Source organism: Lepidochelys olivacea (genome assembly GCF_965140295.1).
Source record: "Lepidochelys olivacea isolate rLepOli2 genome assembly, chromosome: 1".
Classification (NCBI taxonomy): Eukaryota; Metazoa; Chordata; order Testudines; family Cheloniidae; genus Lepidochelys; species Lepidochelys olivacea.
In genome coordinates, this window is record NC_140411.1 from 201,191,143 (window position 1) to 201,213,512 (window position 22,370).

General features: G+C 44.8%; 1 protein-coding gene across 4 annotated transcripts in view; it reads right to left on the reverse strand.

Annotated features, from left to right (window-relative positions):
- GPR161 (G protein-coupled receptor 161) overlaps positions 1-22,370 on the reverse strand; it is a 37,187-nt gene that overhangs the window by 8,811 nt on the left and 6,006 nt on the right. Inside the window, exons 1-5 of one of the 4 annotated variants that reach the window (XM_084627308.1) lie at positions 16,486-16,906; positions 9,021-9,432; positions 6,427-7,151; positions 3,519-3,623; positions 56-175 (exon numbers count right to left, since the gene is read on the reverse strand). In XM_084627308.1, coding sequence (XP_084483434.1) covers positions 56-175; positions 3,519-3,623; positions 6,427-7,151; positions 9,021-9,432; positions 16,486-16,603 — 1,480 coding nt within the window. In that variant the 5' untranslated portion in view covers positions 16,604-16,906. Of the gene's footprint in view, positions 1-55; positions 176-3,518; positions 3,624-6,426; positions 7,152-9,020; positions 9,433-11,946; positions 12,947-14,538; positions 14,673-16,485; positions 16,907-22,370 lie in introns of those variants that run through there. The other 3 variants (XM_084627307.1, XM_084627305.1, XM_084627306.1) reach the window with 3 other exon arrangements.

A 22,370-nucleotide genomic window follows, 5' to 3' on the forward strand; every position in this document is an offset into this window, starting at 1 on the left:
GGTGCAGTGGGGTCATCCCAGGTGAGCAGCATTACAGTATCCCCCCTAAACACACCTTTGATTTGCTCCACTTCGTCTTCGAATGTTACCGAACTCCTCCGTCGATAGGGATAAACGCAATGCGGGTGATGAGCTCCATCTGAACTATAATCCTCAAGCAGCATCACATCTGTCCCTGAAATGCAGAAAATGTTGGAAATAATAACGACCCCTGAGAAGACAAACCTAAAATTATCAGAGGAAATGAACTTTTGAATTTATAGCCTTGAGCGCCTCTCTTCAAAAATTGCCTAAAATGTGCTGATGCATTATCATTCTGCATTCAACAGTGATGGGCTTTCAGACAGGGACAGGGCCAAGTTACTACCTGATCTTAATCAGAGGTTAATCTGAGGACAACTCCCTGCTTCTCCTGAGCAAGAGAAGGATTGTCTACAGATGGCATTATTCAACAACAGCTACTCCAAAATAAGGACAGGTTTCAGAGTAACAGCTGTGTTAGTCTGTATTCGCAAAAAGAAAAGGAGTACTTGTGGCACCTTAGAGACTAACCAACCCATTTGAGCATGAGCTTTCGTGAGCTACAGCTCATGCTCAAATGGGTTGGTTAGTCTCTAAGGTGCCACAAGTACTCCTTTTCTTTTTACTCCAAAATAACTATTTCTGAATAACGCCATAGATGGGCACACTTATTCTTCAAAAGTGGATCAAGCTAAATAGGCACCTGTCCACGCATGGAGTTCTTCTGGAATAGCTATTGCCTTTTACATTCACACTCTACCTGAATTAATTTTCAAGTGTGGACAAGCCCTTACAAACTGGCTACTTGGGAGACAGACGGTGGGGGATGCCTATTACAAGATCAGATTCCATATTCAGAATGGATGGCAAGCCAAGCTGGGGATTGTTCTGATCAGTCTATTTTGCCTTTGTTAACTCATTTTGTTTTCTTGTCACAAACATTATTCCTTAAGGAGAACACTTGGCTGACTGATCCTGTTTTTTTTTCTGCTGAGTCATTCTACCACTTTATGGGTATTGATCTCATGAACATTATTTCATCTACCTGCGTTTCCTCCATATTATTTTGGTACAAAATAAAGTGTACCTGTCATTGTTTGCAGAACACTAAACTCAATGTCTCTGCCATGCTATCACATGAAGGGCCAAATTGTGGCCTGTCTCCTCACTCCAGTGCAGTTGTGGCTGAGTACAGACACTAAGAGTATGACTACACCGCAATTAGACATCCAGGGCTGACCTGTGCCAGCTGACTCAGGATCACGGGGCTCGGTCTGAAGGCTGTGTAACTGCGGTATAGACATTTGGGCTTGGGCTGCAGCCTGACCTCTGGGTCCGTCCCACCTCACAGGATTCTTGAGCCTGGGCTGGAGCCCAAATGTCCACCCTGCAATTAAAGAGCCCCTTAGCCCAAGCCCCACGAGCCACAGCCAGTTGGCCTGGGCCAGCCACGGATTTTTAATTGCAGTGTAGACATACCCTATGACAGTCAAAGAGGCATTCTGCCTCCCTAGCATAGAAGCAGACAGGCCGCCTCAGGGAGCACTAGGGGAGCGTGCTGTGTCAGTGCTTCTTACACCTGCTGCTGAAAGGCACAGTATGTGCTTCCCTGAATGCTTGTGACGCTTTACTTTTGGCCCAGATACTTTTGTACTCTGATGATGGATCGAAAGCTTCCTACAACAGCCATTCAATGCTTTGTAGCTTGTCCCAAATGATTCATCGGTCCGATTACACCCTCTGCAGACTAGGGCTTTGTGCCCTCTTCACCCACATGAGTTCATTTGATTCCTGGATTTATTCTTATCACAATAGCCAGAGGGTCCAGGACCAATTTATAGTAAAGGTGACAACACACATCCATGATGAATTCCATGAGACAAGACACTGACCTTTACCAACGATTTATTTAGCAAACCTATTTTTTTTAAACGAAGGATGGTCCAGAATTGAACTGTGCTATATAAATATTTCTATTCCATCCTGTCAAATGCCTTCTCCAAATACTTAGTAATGAGAGAGTGAGCCACCTTCCTCATAGACCATATTAAATGAGTGGGATATTTTTAATGTTTTGTGGATCATCTGGGGTATTGAAGTCAGTGGTGCAAGATCAAAGCCCTACTCCTTGGAAACCCAGCCAGCCTGCAATGGATGGGTAGAATTAGGAAGAGGACACTCCAGTCCTTGAGACAATATTTTAGCATATATTTTAAAAACTACATTGAGTAAGGAAATTGGCCTGTAATTCTTCCACAGAAGTGGATCCCTGTCTATAAGTGATGCTAAGATAGTGTTTTGACTGGATACGGCTGATCCTATATTATCTGCCTCATTAAATACTTGATCTGTAATGGGCATCCCTTGATCTTTTCTCTGTATACAGTTCCTTTGGCTTGTACTGTCTGAAAAGCCTGTCTTCTGTCATTCAGGATGTTCAGTGAGGTGGGATATTTCCCAATTCAAATTCCCTAAACACTGGGGCTCCTAACAACTTATATCTTTGTTTTGGTCAGCAGTGGAGGCCTCTTAGTGCCTTTCTTCAAGGATGATAACACAGGCTGCTATAAAGAAAAGAGTTTTCCATTACCCTTTATCACCTATAGCTGCACTTAAGCCAGCTATTCACCTACAGAATTAGCGGAGTAGTGTTGCCTTCATGAAAAATCCCACCTTGCCAGCCTCCTTCTCCCACTCTCCCAGTCAGAGGCAGGCAGAGAGCAATGCAGAGCTGCAGCTGTCAGAAGAGTGCTCTCTGGTGTTTGTAGAGCAGAAATACTCTTTAAAATAGATTGCAGAAGGAAGTTTTGGAAAACTTTCCTCTGTTGGTAGTTAAAACCAAAGCCCCCCTATTACCACCACTGGAAAATTATTGGCAGATCACCATGCCCTTTTCCAGGCTACTGCTCGAGAGATCCATGACAAAGATGGGAAGCTTCCATTCTATAAGAGAGGCTTTAGCATAGAGTGGCCAAATGAAATCTCCTGTAAGCAGGAAGTGAAGAGACCTATTTCCCCAGCAGTTTGCTGCTTAGCTCCCTGGGGGGCCGGGAAGATCACTGAAGGGGGAAGGAGAATAAAGGAATGGGACAAACAGATTATCTTGCTCCTAGGAAATATTCATTAGGGAAAGAAAATATTCTCCAAGGCTGGACAGTATTTTCATAGTAGATAGCACAAGATCAAAAATACAGAGGAGAAGCTAAGGTGGATCTGCTCAGGGTACCATAGGACAGTGGTTTTCAACCTTTTTTCATTTGCAAACCCCTAAAAAATGTCAAATGGCATTGCGGACCCCTTTGGAAATCTTTGACATGGTTTGTGGACCCCCAGGGGTCTGCGGACCACACGTTGAAAACCATTGCCATAGGAGATGCTTAATGTTATTGTTCACCTACCAAAAGATATCTGTACATAAATACAGACTGTCCACAGAATTCTGCAAGTAAGCTGCAAGTAAAATCTTTCTGTCTGAGAAAGGAAAACAATAGAGTTACCTGAATCCTGAGAGCAGCTGAAACCAGTGTCCCCTGTGCTGCTGCTGTGTCCTAAAGGCCGCCCACCTGCCATGAGAGCTGTGAGATGGGGAGATAGTCCCAGATCTGCAAAACAGTTTAATCATCACTGAGTTGTGCTCTGTATGGTAGATCTACTGTAATGATAACATCTTCAAATAACCCCCACATCCGAGTGCCTGATTCTACCCTGCAGCTTTCCCAACTTTCCCTTCTCCCCATTTTTCCTGTGACAAGACAACAAAAACCACCCTCCAGAGACCCAGCTGCCAAACTACCTGGATTTCCCATCTTGCAGTATCATGTCACCAGCTGCCACATGCTCCTGGATTCTTTCCACATGGCAAGCCTTCTGTCTACCTCCCCACAACAATTTGCAAGTATGTGCAGTTTATCAGGAGAGCTGATTATATATAGAAATATATGCACTCAGGGCTAGAAAAACTTATCAGACACCCTCTAGCCAAAGGATTAAATCTAGTAGCCAGAAGTAGCTATAAAAGACAAGTGTATTGATAGGATGATGACTAGTGAGGATCAGCTAATGAGCTAGTTTCCAGCTTCTTTGCAACCCTCAGATGCTAGAAAGGGGGAAAACACTGGGATTCTTACTAAGGCACAGTCTTAGGGTCCTGCTCAGGGGCTCCACCTTTTGTACCAGCCTCTGGCAAGTAGGAGTCTGATAAATTGGAAGCTGCCCAGTCGACTTTTGCAGCTGGAAGGAGAAAGAAGCTTTCTGTCTTTTCTTCCTCAGCTATGCTTCCACTCCTCCAGAGCCTGTCTCTGAGAGCGACCTGGCTTCTGCAATGGGGATGCAGGTTTCCAATGCCCTCATCTTCCTTCCATGTTTTGCGTCCTCTTTCCCCACTAATAATTCCAGAGCCTGCCTCTACATTTAGCCCTCCCAAGCAGTACCATGAAAGTAAAAATTTCAAAGAGTGCTGAACTAGCAATCCTGAAAATGATCAGAATCTTACTAATTTCAAAGTGCTACAATGTGGCAAAGCTCTGAGCAGCAGCAGAGTTACTGGTGGTGCCCCTCTGCAGACTGAAGAAGACACTATTGTACTGGAATGGTTTAATTACATTTACAAGGTTTTCTTCACAACCAGAAGGACTAGAAACTTAATTTAAACAAACAAGCACTTAGATTTTTTTAAGTCACTAGAAAAAATTGCCACTGGTGAGACACACAGATTTTTTAACCCCTGTAAGTAGTTGACATATATCAGGACATTTAGTCCTAAGGAGTGGAGCATTATTGCAGATGAGAAGGAGGTGATGGGCTTGCCCCAGCTGGAGAATTTAAAAGCTGGTGTCTAACATCCATAAACTCTTATTAGGCCTGGTCCAAAGCCCATTGAAATTAAAGGAAAGATTCCCATTGATTTTGACGGGCTTTGAATCAGGCTCATCATGAGGAGAGCCTTTTTCTAAGCTGAATACAAATTTTACGCTTGCAGAGAGTAATAAAATCTGTGTATCAAAAGCATATTTTCCTACCTTGTTATACCAAGGCAAACATAACTGCTTGCCAGCAAAGATACAGATTGGTCTAACAGGCCTCCCAGAACATAGAATACTTTTAACACTAAGAAGCACTTGGAATTAGAGAGTGGTCCTAGGAATCTGAAGGATTTTCTCTGAGATTTTTATACAAAACTATGTTGGCGAGGAATAGAGTATATTATTATTTACCACCAACACCTGACTTGGTGCTATACGCCATACAAAAATAAAAACAGTCCCTGTCCCATACAGTTTACAATCTAAAAGGCAGACCAGAAAAAGGATGTGATGGACTGGGATATCTAGAGATGGAGATCTCAATTTTTGTGGGTTTTTTAAATTATAAACTTACTGCTTGTGAGCCTTGTGGAAGAAGTAGATTTTTAAAGGGACTATCATTAACTTAAAACTTCCACCTCTGTCTGTAAATTTTTTACCTGATATTGTTACAAGGAACACCTAAGATTATGGTAATCAAATGATATTAGAGAAAAAATATTTTCTTTATATGTTTCCGTTTGTTCACTCCTTGCATCTGACAGCACTTTGACCAACCATGCAGGGGAAACTGACTAGACGCAATTTCATACACTGCTTGCATTGACTTTTCATACAGCAGGTGGTGGTGTTTTTCCCCCCTCTCTCATTCTCAAAAATAGACCATCATTTTAACTTTCCCAAATATTTTGACCTCAGGGATAGACCAGGCCTGGAAAAGTTTAGCCCAATAGGTAAAAGTCTGGGATGTTATAATCAACTGAATACATGGTCTTAGAATGGGAAGTTTGAAGCAATGTTAACTATAGCTATTGTTACAGCTTTAGCTAAAATGACAACCTTAGCAAGGAGAAAGGCAATACCACTTGGAAAACATTTTTATATTAAACTGGAAACATTTATACTTTGCTCCTGAAAAATATACTGGGTGTGATTCTCCATTCTGTGACACTGGTTTTACACCAGTAACTCCACTAAAGTCAACAGTTACACCACCACAAAACCAGGCAATGGAGTGGAGAATCAGACCCACTGAGTATATTCATAGTATAAGAATGCTCAGATTTGGATAATTTGAAATAGTGTGTGCATATGTGTGTGTGTAGAGGAGTCTCAGCAGGGGAGAAAGGAAATTATTTTTATTAGCCCTAGGGTTAAATCTTCTCTGCCAGGGAGAATTTAGCTGCATCAAGAAAGGGAGGTGAATTCCCATCAAAGGAAGGGAACTCATCACAACTTTCCTTCAGATGGGAGATGTAATTTGAAAAACGGTCCCTTGAGAGCTCCCTCAAATACATCGCTAGTTAGTATTTATACAGCCCTTGGAAGATGCCATATGAATGCAGATATTAAGTATCACCCATAAGGGAAGAGTGTTTGTTACCTGTGATCCTATTGGAAATGCTGAATAATCTGGCTGTCCTATGACGCTGAACAAATGACTCCCGGTAATACCGGTCCCCAAAACACATTCCTAATAGTTCTTTGCGCACTGTTTTGTTCCAGAGTCCATAAATCAGTGGATGGCAAATGGCACTTGAAAAAGATAACCATGTTGCTAATGTCTCCAGAGCAGGAGAAATGCTATTTTTCCCCCAAAGTGCTTCTGACGTAATTACTACCATGTAGGGCCCCCACGTGATCACAAAAGCACCAATGACAACCAAGATGGTTATGAAAGCTTTGCACTGATTGGCTGAGTAGACAACCCCTTGGAAAGCATTCCTTCGACTGCCCGAAGAGGAGGTGGAGGTGCTAGAGTTCTTTCTCCCATTCCTCTGAGCGTCCTCCTCTACAATGACCACGCTACCGCAGTGAATCTTGCGTGCTTTAATCCTAGCCACGCGAAATATGAATCCGTAGCAGATCATCATAACCAGGAAGGGCAGCAAAGCACACCAGATCTGCCAAAAGGCTGTGTAGCCTGCCTCCTTATGCCACGCAGCCACACACATCCATTTGAATTGATCGAACTCCAAGGAAGACCAGCCAAAGAGAGGAGGAAGACAGCCAATGAGGGAGTGTAGCCACACGTACACAAGGGCTACAACTGCTCTGTTTGCTGTAATCTTCATTGGATACACCATTGGATACAAGACAGCATAGTACCTGGGAAACACAAAAAGAGACATCAGTAGCATCATAGAAAAGTACAGTAAGCAAAGAACTGGGTTTACTGATTAAGATTCAACTCCCATTGGAGTCCAGGGAATGACTTCCCCATTTCTGCTCCCCAAACCTCAAATGGGGTTAGAGGAACACTTAAAAAAAATCATATTTCAAAAAATTATTTGCGGACAAGAGCTCAAAAGTCAAGAAGTGCCCAAGATCAAGCCGCATATGCAGCCTTAATTCTGCCTACTGATCATAAAAACATGAGAATGGTGATAGTGGGTCAGACCAATGGTCCATCTAGCCCAGTATCCTGTCTTCCGACAGCGGTCAATACCAGATGCTTCAGAAAGAATTAATCCTGGTGTGAATGCATTATTGTAATGAGGTTTACAATTATACATGATTACATACAGCTATGTTATTATATGCTATGTTATTATAGCATCAATTGATTTTAACAATCTTGCATGTGCAGCATCTTGAAATATTAATTTAATTATTTTCTACCTTTCTATTTCATGATTTTACATGTAATTGCAGGGGAAATGTATTATATTGGGGAGGCAGTGTTGTCTGCTGGATAGTGCACTAGACAGAGACTGAGGGGACCGAGGTTTAGCTCTGCCACTGGCCTACTAGATAACCTTAGGTATGTCACTTCACCTCTCTGTGCATCAGTTTCCCAATCTATAAAATGGGAATAATGATACTGAGCTCTTTTGACTTCCTCCTGTGCTTTGAGATCTTCTGATGAAAAGTGCTACACAAGAGCTAGGTATTATTAATCACTATAATTGCAGTGCTTTCCAACCTTTTCCATACCATACCCCATGTTACAACAGAAAAAAAGGTCTGGAACCCAGCACCATCCATCTAGCCCAAAAGAAAGGGAGGGAGATCATGACTCCCAGGTTGAGAACCCATGTTATATTGTATTGTTTGAAGAACAGTATGTAATTTTGTTCATGCAACCTTAACTCTGACTTTTCATTGCTTTACCCATGGAACCTTCACAGTCTCTTACCAAAACTTTTTAGATTGATAGATTTATAGATTCCAAGGCCAGAAGGCCTGTGTTCGGCTAATCCGGCCCCCTCTAGAACTTCCCCCAAATGAATTCCTAGAGCAGATCTTTTAGAGAAAACAGGCAGTCTTGATTTAAAAATAGTCAGTGATGGAGAATCCACCACAACCCTTGGTAAGTTGTTCCGATGGTTAATTACTCTTACCGTTCAAATTTTACACTTTATTTCCAGCCTGAATTTGTCTAGCTTCAACTTTCAGTCATTGGATCATGTTATACCTTTCTCTGCTAGATTGAAGAGCCCATTATTAAATACATGTTCCCCAGGTAGATCCTTATAGACTGTAATCAAATCACCCCTTAAGCTTCTCTTTGTTAAACCAAACAGATTGAGCTCTTTGACCATGTTTTCTAATCCTTTAATTATTCTTGTGCTCTTCTCTGAACCCTCTCCGATTTATCAACAACCTTCCTGAATTGTGGGCACCAGAGCTGGACACAGTATTCCACAGGGGTCACACCGGTGCCAAATACTGAGGTAAAACAACCTCTCTACTCCTACTTGAGATTCCCATGTATGCATTGAAGGATTATATTATTAGCCCTTCTGGCCACAGCATTGCCCTGGGAGCTCACATTCAGCAGATTTTCCATCACAACTCCCAATCTTTTTCACAGGAACTGCTTCACAGGATCAAGTCCCCCATCCTATAAGTATGGCCTAGATTCTTTGTTCCTAGATGTATGCATTTACATTTAGATGTATTAAACCACATATTGTTTGTTTGTGCCCAGTTTGGAATTAATCACTGCTATTCATAACAAAAAGAGGAGCTTACCTATCTATAGCAATGAGACCAAGAGTTAGCATGCTGGCCGAGCTGATCAGCATATAAAGCAGGGCAGAAAAGTTGCACCAAACTACTCCAAAGATCCATTCCCGCCTGATGGAGCTGGTGACGACAAAAGGAAGCACCAGGACAGACAGAAGGAAGTTGGATAGTGTCAGACTGAACACAAACTTGTTGCTCAGCGTAAGGAGGTAAGACTTCCGATAGAGGGTGACGACAATCACCAAGTTGCCCAAGCAGATGAAAATAGCAATGACGATAATAGCAATCGACTCGGTGACTCTGACTGCCCCGTCTTCCTGTGCTGTGAGGTTTCTCAGGCCCTTCCCATTGCTGAAGGAGGAGTTGATGCTCATTGTCAGAGCACACATTGACAGAGCAGACAGTACATGCTGGGCAGCTGGAACAAGGAGATGAAAAAACACATGAAAACATTCACCCAAACAATATTGTATTTTCCATGTCTACAATATCTTTTATTCCAGGATCCCAAGGTCCTTTACCAACATTAATCAAGCTTCACAACACCCACAGGAGGCACATAACCATTTTAGCTGGGGAAACTGAGGCCCAGAGTAGGGACTTGACTTTCCCGAGGTCACACACAAGTCAATGGCAGAGCCAAGCACAGAACCCAAGAACGAGGCTGATTGGAAAATAGGGGGGAAATTTTGAAAACATTTCATTTAATATTTTCCAGGAGTGGAAGGGGGCCATTATGTCAAACTTTTGACTAGCCCTACCCATGAGTTCTAACTCCCAGTCATCTATGCCAAAAAGCTTTTATGAAAAAAAAACAATAATGGAGTTATAAATGGTCTTAGTTGATCTCTCTTTATACACGTTACAGTTTGTGGTATTTTACTTTGGTCTGTGGAGCACTTGCTTGTGTTCCACAGAGAGCTGCTAGTCACATGACACAGGCTCCTCCTCATTTGCTGCTGCTAAATCACATTAAAAATACAGTAAAAGATTCTCTTAATATCACTTTTGCAATGACTGTGCTTGCCACAGGAATGTTCTTGTATTGCCAGTGAGCCGGGGGAGGTGGTCCTCTGTGTGACTGTCAATGGGAAATGTGTCCAAGAGGCAATTCCTTTATTAAGATCTCATCTACGGTATAAAAATGTTGGAGAGCCCTTGACCTAAGGCTTTATCACTTCTCTCAGCTGACCAACACCATCTCCCCCTGAGGCTCCAGAAATATTGCTCCTGGTTCCCCTGAGAGCCACTGTGACCTCCCCTTAATGTCTCCAGCAGAGGAATTCCAGTGGGCCTGTACCAACTCCTCTGGGTGCCTGATTAGTGGCAGTTCCATAGCCGGCTGCCTCACAAAGCTGCTGACACCACCCTCTGGCCTCAAAAGTGTCACTCCTGCTTAATCACCTTCCCCCGGCATGAGCATTGGTGCTCCCTGTATCGGAGCAGATTTTTCTCTTTCCACAGCCCTGGAAAGGGAATTGGATGAACCTAATGTGCAGCCCTCTCACTGCTGTGTCAGTGAAGCCACACACATACTGAATCCCAAAATCCAGACCAAAAAATAAAAAGGGAATGTCAAAAAAGATTGGTTTCAAATTCATGCAAACTTGGTGTTAGCATTTCTTGGGGACTGGTGACTCGGAAGGGATGCCTTGGCTGGGATTCCAGCCATCCACCCTTCCCAGCTTGGCACAAATATCCACAAAGTGTCCTACATCTCTGAGGTAGTTAGAGTTTAAAGGGGTGCTGCCAGCCTAAAAATCATATTTTTCCAAACAAATTTCCTTCCATGTGTTCCTAAGAAAACCTTAATTTACTGACATTAAAATAATGTTTAAAAAAATCACATTTACTTTTCACTACCAGTGAAGCTGATTGTTTATGGTTTGCATTTCATTTGGCATAGACCACGAACATTTTGCATAAGATCCTGGCTGCTTATGGCTACAACTCTATGGGTATAAAGCAGCCAAAAGCCAGCTTCCCCGGCTACTCAGGAAGGATCTCTCCTATGTAGGAGGAGCCTCATGTGGCACTAGGGTGACCAGACAGCATATGTGAAAAATCAGGACAGGAGGTGGGGGGGGGGGGGCAATAGGAGCCTATATAAGAAAAAGACCCAAAAAATCGGGACTGTCCCGAAAATCGGGACATCTGGTCATCCTAGGTGGCACAGAGACATGGATGTGGCTTGAACAGGAGTGTCATGGCAACTCAGCAACCCTAGCTGCTGTAAGGGTCCCTTTGTGCTTTTGGCAGGCACAAATCAGAACAGCCCTCAGGCAGCATGAATTTATGCCAGAGTGCTGGAATGATGAAGAACAACTCCAGGATCTGAGAAGTCCAATGGTAGATTAAAGTCACCTTTGCATATTCCCTCTTCAGCTGTGCAGAGCACTCATCTGCCACAAACAACGATTTTATCCTTTCTTTTTTGTTTATTACAAAGACAAGGTGGGTGAGGTAACATCTTTTATTGGACCAACTTCTGATGGTGAGAGAGACGAGCTTTCGAGACACACAACCCATCTTGTTTCTCTAATATTCTGCGACCAACACAGCTATAACTACACGCATGCAACAACTATTGTTTATTGTCATTTTCACTTTCAGGTGCTCAAGCACTAGCACAATGCTGCAATGGTTGAGTTGCTAGCACTGTAAGAGGATGTTTAAAACCTAACAAAAATCCATTTTCACTAGTTTTAAATGCCACAAACCCCTAAACTGTTTTTAAAAATATACACCCTATATTGCTTGGTTCTAAACTATCCCAGAGAAATAAAATAACCATCCTTTTCAATGTAACCAGAACATTTAACTAACAAATTAAACATGCAGAAGAATTTTAATTTTTTAAAAGCTTTTTAAATATCATGATAGGATCCATCAATTAGTTTAAATCAATCCACTTGAAACACTCGGTGCTCACCATTCCACTGGCAGTCGTATTCCTGGGCACATGCCCTCTGTGTGGTACATATACAAATCTTCCCTGCAAATTTTAAAACATCCAAAAGGCAAAAAAGCATCCCTCCTTTGACCCTCAACCAACAGAGAACAGAAACATGAGACCAGTCACCTAAGCAGTAACTGATGCACTGTGGGACAGTAGCAGGAGGACTATTCGCACTGTTAGAGCTAATATGCCATCACTTGCTATCCACACAGGCACTGCACTGATGGCAACTGGCTTGGGCGGTGGGGGTTGACAAGGTGGTTAGGTGTGGCAGAGCAAGCACAATCCAAAGTGTTGAGCAAATGCCTGTGCACCACAGGTAGCAACTGTGTGTGCAGATGCAAGGTCTGCCTGTTACAGGTGTACTGGAGGGGAGGCTCCAAATGCTGGTTATCACCCTAATTTCTCGAATGTAGACAAGGTCCCACTGAGCAGGCACAGAGTTGCATGCAGGTAAGGGCAAAACATCAAGGCAGGGTCCTGCAGATAATACATTTTCTCTTATTCCACCCCTGTGTAGCCAGAGCATGGACTGGGAAGAAAATCTCAGGGGAACACTGTTGCTACTGCAGCAAGGGGCTGGGGGTGAGGGAGCACGGGGAGAGGAGTTCTTCTAATGCTTCAGGCTGTGGCTTCTGATGGGGCTTCTTCTCATAAACAAACTACAGAAACGCAACCTAGATGGAGCTACGATAAGGTGGGTGCAAAACTGGTTGGAAAACCATTCCGAGAGAGTAGTTATCAGTGGTTCACAGTCATACTAGAGGCACATAACAAGTGAGGTCCCACAGGGATCAGTTCTGGGTCCGGTTCTGTTCAATATCTTCATCAATGATTTAGATAATGGCATAGAGAGTACACTTATAAAGTTTGCAGACGAAACCAACATGGGAGGGGTCACAAGTGCTTTGGAGGGTAGGATTAACATTCAAAATGATCTGGACAAACTGGAGAAACGGTCTGAAGTAAACAGGATGCAATTCAATAAGGAGAAATGCAAAGTACTCCATTTAGGAAGGAATAATCAGTTGCACACATACAAAATAGGAAACGACTGCCTAGGAAGGAGTATTGCGGAAAGGGATCTGGGGCATCATAGTGGACCACAAGCTAAATATGAGTCAAGAGTGTAACGCTGTTACAAAAAAAAGAGAACATCATTCTGGGATGTATTAGCAGGCGTGTTGTAAGCAAGACCCGAGAAGTAATTCTTCTGCTCTACTCCGAGCAGATTAGGCCTCAACTGGAGTATTGTGTCCAGTTCCGGGCACCACATTTCAAGAAGGATGTGGACAAATTGGAAAGAATCCAGAGAAGAGAAACAAAAATGATTAAAGATCTAGAAAACATGACCTACGAGGGAAGTTTGAAAAAAAATTGGATTTGTTTAGTCTGGAGAAGAGGGGACATGATAACAGTTTTCAAGTACATAAAAGGTTGTTGGAAGGAGGAGGGAGACAAATTGTTCTTCTTAACTTCTGAGGCTAGGACAAGAAGCAATGGGCTTAAATTGCAGCAAGGGAGGTTTAGGTTGGACATCAGGAAAAACTTCCTGTCAGGGTGGCTAAGCACTGGAATAAATTGCCTAGGGAGGTTGTGGAGTCTCCATCATTTGAGATTTTTAAGAGGAGGTTAGACAAACACCTATCAGGGAGGGTCTAGATAATACTTAGTCCTGCCTTGAGTGCAGGAGACTGGACTAGATGACTTCTGGAGGTCTCTTCCAGTCCTATGAGTCTATGGAGCAAAGGGGAGATGGGAACTTGTGTAATGCTGCAGGGGAGTGGAGCCCAGGTGGGAACGCAGGGCAGCTGCTGAGGTAACCCTGCAGGGTAGGTCTGAGCCCCGGGCGCCGGGAGCAGAGGGGAACTGGGAAGCAGGGGAGCTCTGAGCCGCTCCCGCTGCAGGCCGATCACCCGGGAAGAATGGCATGCGGTGCCAGAGCAGCTGTGAGCCTCCTTGCACAGGCCCAGCGTCCCATCGGAATAACACTTCTTTCCTCTCCTTCGCCGGCTGCTCCAGTCCCCCGGCGTCCGAGTGAGACACAAGCTCAGCCCCGGCGCGGGCAGGTCCTGCGTGGCCCGAGCCTGCTGCAGCGAGCCCCGCTCCTGCCCCAGCTCCGCACTGAGACACCGGGGCAGCGGAAATCGCAGCGCCTGTCGCGGGCCCAGCGGCCCCGATCGGGGACTGGGCAGCTCGCAGGGCTCGCGAGAAGCAGGAGACGCCCGCCCGCCGGCCCGTCCTCAGCCTCTGCAGCCGCTGGCTGGGGGCCCCCCTCCCCTGCAACCGGAGATGCAGCGCTCGGCTGCTCCTCTGCCCTGAAATCCAGCCACCCTCCCGCCACGGGCTTGTCCCTCCTCCGCACACAAAGGCTGGCGCGGGAGGGAGAGTCCCGGGGAGGGGTGGGGCCGGGGAGGCCGCAGGGGCAGGGGGCCGCGAGACCCCACCCGGGGCCGGGAGAGCCCCGCAAAGGAGGCACAGGACCCCCCGCCCGCAGCTGCCATAAGCTCCAGTGAACAAACCGGAGCGCTCCCCCCTTGGTGTGGGGCTGTGGGACACACTCACCGCCGGGCCGGGCCCAGCCGAGCCGCTTCCTCCTTCCCCCGCCGCCTCCGCTGCGCTCAGGGGCGGGAGGTTTCGGGTTACAGCGCCCCGGACCCCCCACAGCCGCCGCCAAAAGAGAGGCCCGGAGCAACTGCCCGACCCTCCTCCCTCCATCCCCCTTCCACACATCCCTCCTCCTCCCCCCTCCAGCCCCCTTTCCTCCTCCCTCCACCCCCTCACATGCCTCCTGCCTTCATCCCCCTTTTGTCCTCCCTCCATCCTCCTTCCACACATCCCTCCTCCTAACCTGCTCCCTCCATCCCCCTTTCCTCCTCCCTACCTCCTTTCTCCTTTCTCCATCCCTTCTCCCCTCCTCCCTCTATGCCCCTTCCACACATCCCTCTTCCTCCCTCTATCCTCGCTTTCCTCCTTCCCCCTTCCTCCTCTGTGTAGCCTAGTCCCTCTATGTTCACTTTCACATCCCTCCTCCTAACCTTCTCCTTCTATCCCCCTTTCCATATCTCTCCTCCTCCTAATCTCCACTATCCATTTCCCTTTCACATTTTTTCCATCCACCCTCCTTTCCACATCCTTCTTTTTCCATCCCCTCCATCCATCTCCTTCCATCCCCTTTCTGTTCTATCCCCCCTTCCAGATCTTCTCCTCCCCATCCTGTTTTCCACTTCATCCTTTCTCCATTCCTTTCTTTTTTCAGAGTAGTAGCCGTGTTAGTCTGTATCAGCAAAAAGAATGAGGAGTACTTGTGGCACCTTAGAGACTAACAAATTTATTAGAGCATAAGCTTTCGTGGGCTACAACCTGAAGCAAATACTCACCAGCAACCACACATCACACACCAAAAACACTAACCCAGGAACCTGTCCTTGCAAGAAAGCCCGATGCCAACTCTGTCCACATATTTATTCAAGTGACACCATTACAGGACCTAATCACATTAGCCACGCCATCAGGGGCTCAATCACCTGCACATCTGCCAATGTGATATATGCCATCATGTGCCAGCAATGCCCCTCTGCCATGTACGCTGGCCAAACCGGACAGTCTCTATGCAAAAGAATAAATGGACACAAATCTGACATCAGGAATCATAACATTCAAAAACCGGTAGGAGAACACTTCGACTTCTCTGGCCACTCTAAAAGATTTAAGGGTGGCAATTTTGCAACAGAAAAGCTTCAAAAACAGACTCCAACCAGAAACTGCTGAGCTTGAATTGATATGCAAACTAGATACCATTAATTTGGGTTTGAATAGAGACTGGGAGTGGCTGGGTCATTACACATATTGAATCTATTTCCGCATGTTAAGTATCCTCACATCTTCTTGTCAACTGTCTAAATGGGCCATCTTGATTATCACTACAAAAGTTTTTTTCTCCTGCTGATAATAGCTCATCTCAACTAATTAGCCTCTCACAGTTTGTATGGTAACTTCCAACTTATCTGATTATATATATATATATATATATATATATATATATATATATGTTCCATTCTATGCATCCAATGAAATGGGCTGTAGCCGATGAAAGCTTATGCTCTAATAAATTTGTTAGTCTCTAACATTCCTTTCTCCTCTCCCTTCTCTTTCCCACCTTCCCTTCTCTCCTCTATCACTTTCCAATTCTCTTCCCATATTTCTTCAATCAGCCATCCCCCTTTTCACTTTCTTTCTGGACAGGTATCTTTTCTTTCCACCTCCCCATCTGCCACAACCTCTTCCCTCCTATTCCTTTGACCCACTGTGTACCCTCTCACCTTCTCTGCTATTCTTTTCTCCCTGCCCCTCTTCATACTCACCAGACCAAATTCAGAGGTGATATTAAACTTAGATTCCATTACACTAATTTAGACTCCTGTAGACATTGGTATATGTAACTTTACGTGTGGGGGGAGGGAGGGAGGGAGGGGGTATCTACATGAGCATAAAGAATCTAATATACGTTACCTCTGCATTTGGCCTTCAGGCTCAGATGAGGCATAGAACAGCGAAGGCATTTGCCCAAAATCACACAATAAGTCAGTAGCAGAGGCAGGAATAGAACCCAGACATCCTGACTCCTCATCCCTTAAACTTAAAGCATCATGGGCCATGGCAAATCTCAAAGGGATAGCCTCGTTACAAATTAAGAACCACCTGGGTCAATCTGTGGCTAGATCTTTAAGATGCTCTGGCTAGATGTTCAGTTTGTCCATCATCACTGGCAATCTTATTGCACCACCAAAACTTTTCACACCTAAGTGATCATTAGCAGTGTAGGGGCATTCCTTGGTATACATGCTTCAGAATTCATTGGTCTTCCATTCTAATAATATATCCATGCCAAGAAAGCTGCCAAAATTGAACAAGTGCTGATCTAGTGTTTTAGAAAATTGCACATGCCTTTCCATTGCAATGTATTTACATCACAAAGTATTTACTTCATAATGTATTGTAAATGTATAATGCAGTGATCATTGTTCCTAAACAAAATACATATTTATATTATCACCACTTTAAGAAAATTGGGCTCTGGGGATTGTAGTATTGTGTGTGCAGGTTTGTTGTCTTGCGACTAAAAGGGTGGGACTGAGACAACATTAGAGGGTTTGATTGATCAGCAGCTGAAGAGCTGCATTAAACTGCAGACCAATCAGAACCCTGATATCAGCAAAAAGAGTAATTTATAATTTAACAGTCAGATGCACAGGCAGGGGTGGTGCTGGGGAAGGGACTTGTGGGGGCTAGAGCCACCCCAAAATTTGCTTTAGCCTCCCCCCCCCCCGCCAACCATGCCTCCTAGTGCAAAGGTCAAACATTAGGCAGAAGTAAGGGTGGCATGGTATGGCATTGCCGCCCTTACTTCTGCAGTTTTATGCTGCCGCTGCCAGCTGCCAAGCTCCAAAGACAGTGCTGCCACCGGCAGCAGCACAGAAGCAAGGCTGGCAATCAGGTGCTAAGTCTGCTGTGAAAAGTGACATTGACAAAGTTTCTTCATGCCCCCCAAGTATTAAACAGAAACTATTTTTAAAAATAACCTTTCTGTTTATAACAATAATTCAATTAAAATGTGTTTTAGTCTTAATTTAAAAGTGGTGGAAAAGATAAATTGCTTTTATCTTTTACAGTGGGGTTATAAATTTAGCATTTAAAATGTGTTAAATATAGGAAATGTGTTTTTTTAATGTGGGGGGGGGGAGGTCACACTCAGAAGCTTGCTGTAAGAAAGCTTGCTGAAAGAAACTTGCCAATACAAAAAGTTTGAGAGCCACTGAATTACAGCAATCCTGCAGGCTGCTCTTACATACTACAGCCTTATGAAACTATTAGCTGATCTGCAGTTTAGAACAGATAGAGCTCTTTGCACTTGGCCACTGCCCCTCTCCCCAAGATGCACTCTCACCTGTCTCATCCTTACACTATAGTTTGTATGGAAGGACACATAAAGCTATGCAAGCTCTATGCTTCCCTTGTGCTGCGGAATTCTCAAGACAATTCTGGCCCATTTGTGCTACAGAGCAGCCTAAAGTGACCCAGCATCTAATCATCTCATTTTATTCAGTTGATGGTCTAACATTTTCATCTAATTTTACCAGTCCTATCAATCAATATCTTGACACTGTATATTTTAGGCTCACTACACTATCATAAATATTTTGCTCAACCTTCCAAACAATATCAGCTTGGGACAGAGTCCAAGTGCTAGATTCTCTGCTGGTGAGATCCACGGAGTGCACGTGTGTGTGTGTGTGAGAGAGAGAGAGAGAAAGTGTTCAAACTGATTAAAGGTTAAATTTGGTTAAAGTTCCCTATGGGAATAGCTATACCAGCATAAGCACCTTTATACTGGTATAACTGCATCCACTCTAGGGGATGTGTATTGCTTAATCTATATTGGTATAATTATAGTTAAGGCTATGATTTTAGCGCAGAGGTCACAGTGTTCATGGTAACTGTGAACTTGAATCAAGTCAGTGACCCTGCAGCCATGGCTCCTGTCCCATGGGGCTGGGCCCGCCTCCCCACTCTGGGTTTGTGACATGGCCCATGTGGTTGCAGCTGTTACAGCTCAGAGCAACTGCCCCTGTATTCCCCTCTGTGGAACAGCATGGGCACCTCCTCTAGGCTTCTGGCTCCCCAGCCTTTGTCTCTGTTAGATGGAGACATCCGTCTGTCTCCCTTCTGACTGGAGTATTTCCAGGCTGCACAGTCCTCTGACTATCCTGTGATATCCCCAGCAAAAGACAGGCTGCTTAAGCAGGCTTCTTTTGCCTTGTCTTCGGAGATAGGTAACAGTGTAATTGGCACAGTTCTAAGTTACCACACAGCTCTTTCTAAGGAAGCACATTTATTCTTAAGGTAAAAGCAATTCATGGAAAAAATATTAAAATAATAAAAGAACCTGTTTGCATGCTAATAAATTTACCAAAGATTACCCCAACTCCAACATGGGCTCTGGGAAATGAGCAACCCTTCAGACTCCCACACAGGAGTTTACAAGTTCATAACACCCTTTTGCCCAGAACAAAAACATTCATGAGTTTGTGAGGCACTCATTTATCCAGTTTGGGCCTTTGAAGAAACCATAAATAGGTAATCTGCCAGGCACAGCTTCAGAGGCGGGTCATTTACATTCCCACACCCAGGGCTTAAATTCTCAAAGATTATTTCCCAGAGCGCCCCTCCACCATTTGGGGCTCCAGGCTTTAGCTCCACAGGTGGAGGGTGTGGGAGGTGCCAGGGCTCGGTCCTTCAGCCCCTGCAGTGCCTCCCGCGGGGCTGAAGACCTGAGCCCCAGCACATCCCACAAGGCTGAAGCCCTCAACCCCTGCGCATGCAGCAGGGCTGAAGCCTGAGCTAGGGTGCCTCCCGTAGGGGGAAAGCCCCAAGCCCTGGCACCTCCTGCGGGACTGAAGCCCTGGTGCATGCCACGGGGATGAAGCCCTGATGCCTCCCATGGGTCTGAAAATATTTACAGGAGCTCTGCTCTGGTGGGCTCCAGCTGAATTTAAGCCCTGCCCTCACCCCATGCATTTCCTAGGAAACCTGCTCAATTAATAATTTACACTGCTACAAAAATTTCTTTGAAGTTCCTAACCATGATAATCACGGTCCAGACACCGCAAGAGGGGAACACGGGGTTCCCAGCTGCTGGGTGACACAGGAGCTGCATGGAAAATGCTCAGCTCTGCACTTCTGGGGCAGCCACCTACGGCACAGGTATTTCTCAAGTCTCCCCATTACGGTCACAGTTAAAGTCATAACAAAAGGAAAAAAGACAGGAGGCCAGCCTGATGCCTGTCTGCTTTTCTCTCTTCCTCGCCCCTTGACCAGCTGCCACGCAGTTTGACTGGGCAATTGTCCTTGGCCAGAGTATTTCCCTTTGCGACTCTGAAACGTGCCCCAACGTGCAGGTCTTGAAGCTGGGCCCAGTGGCGGAAGGCGATGTACAGGCTTTTGCTAGGGCAAGCAGGCAGGGGTGGTCTTGGGGGCTAATTGTCTCTATGGAGATTAAAATCAGCACTGTGGGGCAAGAACGAAAGTCACCATAAAAGGAAGAAACGTGGTGGCTGAGCAAAGCATTTCTTTCTCCCCCCTTCAGAAGGCACTGCTCTCCCCATTGGGGAAATCAAACCCCAGTCTCTCATATGACAGATAGGGATACTCACCACTATACCAGCAAAGAACAGAGCATAGCCTTGCACTGCATGGAGCCCCAAGACACCAGCTATGACCAGCTTACACCACACAGGCCCCACCAAGCAACAACACCCCTTGCTCTCTTTTCCTTTCTAAAGGCTTTGGCTGCAGCAACAGCCCTGGGAAAAGCCCTGGCCCTCCTTACATGTCCTTGCCCAGCGGGCTGCCTTTGGGGGCTACACAGCTCTTCCCACAACACCTGCCTGGGACTTTGCCCTCACTGAAGGGCTGCTCAGCACCTTCTTCCTCTTACAACTGATTCTTTCTTCCCTCCCCCTTCCACACTTTAGACATTCCTCAAATTCACACCATCACAAACTCACCCATGGCCCCTTTGGCTTTGGAAGCAACTCTTGAGGGCCGCAGCTTCTCAGGCCCGCAGATCCTTCCTTTCAACACTCAGTGGCCGGACATTTGAAATGCAGTGGTTTCCAGGATGGAATACTCTGCTTCTGGACGTTGGTGCCCAGGAAGAATTCCTGTTACTCTTCCCAGTTACTCTTTTTCTAATGGATGTACCTGATTGACTTTCCTTTACCAAGCAGAAACTAGCTGCTGGCTTTCTTTGCAAATGAACGCAATCAGGCTAAGTCACTAGGCAAGCGTCAGGAGATCCCCCACCAAAAATCAAAGCCGTGATTCAGATTCAAACTGAGGTTACTGCAGCCACGGCACAGAATACTAACCAATATACAATCACAGCCACTTGAACCCCAAGGAAAAAACAGTTGAATTAACAATGTTATTGTGCTATAAAATATGTCAAGTAAGGTGTTTTATGAAAGCTTGTAATGTAATTTCCCCATGGTTTATGTTAGTCACATCTCCTCTACATGAGTTCCATACAATCCTACAATAACACATAAACAATCGCAATGCAATGGATCGCAAAAGTATTAAACTTAATTCAATGCAGTTTACCCAGTATATTGTAGAAGACTGCTCCCCTGTCACAGCAGCACCACTCAGGTTTGGTGTGTCCACCCCTCTGCAGATGTAGACAGAGAGGAAAAGGGGCAAATTTGATTGGCATTGCAACCTAGCACGCATAGTCACAGTGCCACTCAGGTTTGGTGTATCTGCCCCACCGTCTCTGTGACCCAGGGACCCCTTGGTTTGAATTGGCAGAGGGCATAAGGAGTACTTAGGGGTTTACAGGGATCCCCTGGGTCTGCTACTGTGCTAAAGGTGGCATGTGAAGTCTCTACTGACAACCAGTATCATGCTGGTCATCCTAATAATTTCAAGATGTATGTACGCATAATATTTAAGAAGGTATGTATCTATACTGAAAGCTATGTTCTGAAGGTATGTGAGTTAGGACAGGACAGGTTGCCAGACGGTCATAAATGAGTTCTGTTTAGGCAGATAGATACTTCTGTCTCTGGCTGATCATTGTGTATTTTATGCCTCACAATGTGACTAGTTGCATTACTAAGCCTGATGCTAATGAAGATTGTGAATTCATGTGAGAGAAGACCAGCAGGGGGAAAAAAACAATGAGGGGGGTCATCTTGTTTATGAATAAAGACAATTAATTTGGGGAGCATAACTGGGGGTGCTGAGGTACACCTTGGATTCTTCACCAAGGAGACAAACTTTTGTCAGGGTTACTCAATGGCGTATAGGGGTTTGTGTTTTAATGCATCTCAATTTTTCACTTCAACCTCCAGATGTGAGTAATTAAAGTTAAGAAAAGATGTGTTAAATTTTAAAAATCACCCAGAAAGACGGTGTCATTGAGTTTGGCAAGGACAAATTTCACGTTGATGGTAATGTGCTGTAATGTGCTGTTCTGTACTGTATGCAGCAAGGCTGTAGATTACATGGAAAGCGCTAAACATAAACTGAATGAAAATAAATGAAAACAAGAGGCTGAAACAGCAAGGCCATCAACAACAGTAAAGAACAATGCACTGTGACTGGATCATTCCAGCTTTTTTGTGAATTAAAAAAACCTGCAATTTTCTGAAAGTACAGAATACATAGAAGTAGTTGGTCTTATATAAAAATACAAATTGCAGTTTATTATTTTTATTTTATTATAATGATTGATGGCACTGGTAGGCTTAAAACTTGCTTAAAACTTGTAAATATACCAATAAAACATGTTTTACCGATGCCTATATATACTGAGGCTAGGGAAACTAAAA